Source organism: Trichechus manatus, unplaced genomic scaffold (assembly GCF_000243295.1).
Source record: "Trichechus manatus latirostris isolate Lorelei unplaced genomic scaffold, TriManLat1.0 scaffold00082, whole genome shotgun sequence".
Classification (NCBI taxonomy): Eukaryota; Metazoa; Chordata; class Mammalia; order Sirenia; family Trichechidae; genus Trichechus; species Trichechus manatus.
This window is the reverse complement of record NW_004444018.1, coordinates 8711361-8712884: the sequence shown is the minus strand read 5'-3', so window position 1 is coordinate 8712884 and position 1524 is coordinate 8711361. Positions and strand designations below refer to the sequence as shown.

Here is a 1524-nt window from a genome sequence, read left to right as displayed (position 1 = left end):
GGACACCTCACTGCCTTTCCTCACTGTTGAGCTGGAGTTGATAACACCCATGCAGAGCAGCCAGACTGACTGATGGCTGTCAGTAACAGCAGGAAAGTATCAGGTGACCAAGGGGACGTGCAGAAAGACCATCGTCTCTCAGTGCAGGGGGGAATCATGCTCCCTAACAGACTCTGGAAAATGAAGCAAAACAACGGCTCCTAATCAAACCACTTGCCTTGAGTCAATTCCGACTCACGGAGACCCCATGTGTGTCAGAGTAGAACTGTGCTTGATAGGGTTTTCAATGGCTGACTTTTCAGAAGTAGGTCACTAGGTCTTTCTTCTGAGCCACCTCTGGGTGGACTGGAATCTCCAACCTTTCGGTTAGCAGCCGAGCGTGTTACCATTTGCAGTACCCAGGAACTAGTCATACATCTGGAAATATTATGGGTAGTTGGGCACTTTGCACTCATTCCTCCCCAGGCTCACGCCTCCATCAAGACTCTGGAATTTGGACACAGAAATGAGGCCCTGGAGCCTCTCCCAGGCTGTTACCTCGCCAGTGCTGTGGAGCTGCTGGGCTATGTGCCTGAGGTCCTCCTCACTGGCCAGGGGGTTCAGCTGGTCCTGCACGTCGTACATGAACTGCTGCAGTGACATCAGCTGGTTGGGCCCGCTGACTTTCCTCCAGGAAGGCAGCGTGGAGATGATCTTCTCACACAGCTGAGTCATCGGAGGGCAGGCCTGGAGCAGGAAGGACAAGTTAACTGACGGTTGTGATGCTCAGAGGGGGACCTGACAGAAATCCTGCCATTCATGTATGCACGGTGGCTTCTAAGCCTATGAATGAATTACTACTTTTCTGGCTGAGTATGCAGCTGCTAGGAGACCGTGGTGGTTCAGGAGGCTTAGAGAATTCTCACCTTCCATGTGGGAGACCCAGGTTTTATTCTTGGCCAATGCACCTCATGCACAGCCACGACTCATCTGTCAGTGGAGGCTTGTGCGTTGCTGTGATGTTGAAGAGATTTCAGTGGAGCTTCCAGACTAAGACAGACTAGGAAGAAAGTCCTGGCAATCTACCTCCAAAAATGAGCCAATGAAAACCGTGTGGATCATAATAGTCCGATCCTGTTGTGCATGGCATCACCATGAGCTGGGGGTGACTCGACAGCAGCTAACAACGATACTCAGCTGCTAACCAAAAGGTTGGGGCATCAGGTCTGCTCAGAGGCTCCTCAGAAGAAAGCCCTGGCAATCTACTTCCAAAATATCAGCCATTGAAAACCCTTTATGGAGCACAGTTCTATTCTGACACACATGGGGTCACCATGAGTTGGAATTGAGTCAATGGCAACTAGCTTTGGTTTTACTGGGGCAGTTATTTTTTGGAGGGTTGAGCCTAAGCAGAATCTATTTAATTCTCAAATATGAACTTCTATGGAGTCTTTTCTACTGTTCATGTTAAATGGATGATGAGTCTTCACAATAATGGTTTTGGAACTGTTGATTCAATCTCTTAACCAAATGAGGCAATAAATA

At 49.0% G+C, this 1524-nt stretch overlaps 1 protein-coding gene across 1 annotated transcript in view; it reads right to left on the bottom strand.

Moving 5' to 3' along the window:
• Positions 1 to 1524, bottom strand: part of DAPK1 (death associated protein kinase 1) — a 246519-nt gene that overhangs the window by 7256 nt on the left and 237739 nt on the right. The window contains exon 21 of the mRNA XM_023735844.1: positions 538 to 726. Within this exon, the coding sequence (XP_023591612.1) occupies positions 538 to 726 (189 nt within the window). The remainder of the gene's footprint in view (positions 1 to 537; positions 727 to 1524) is intronic.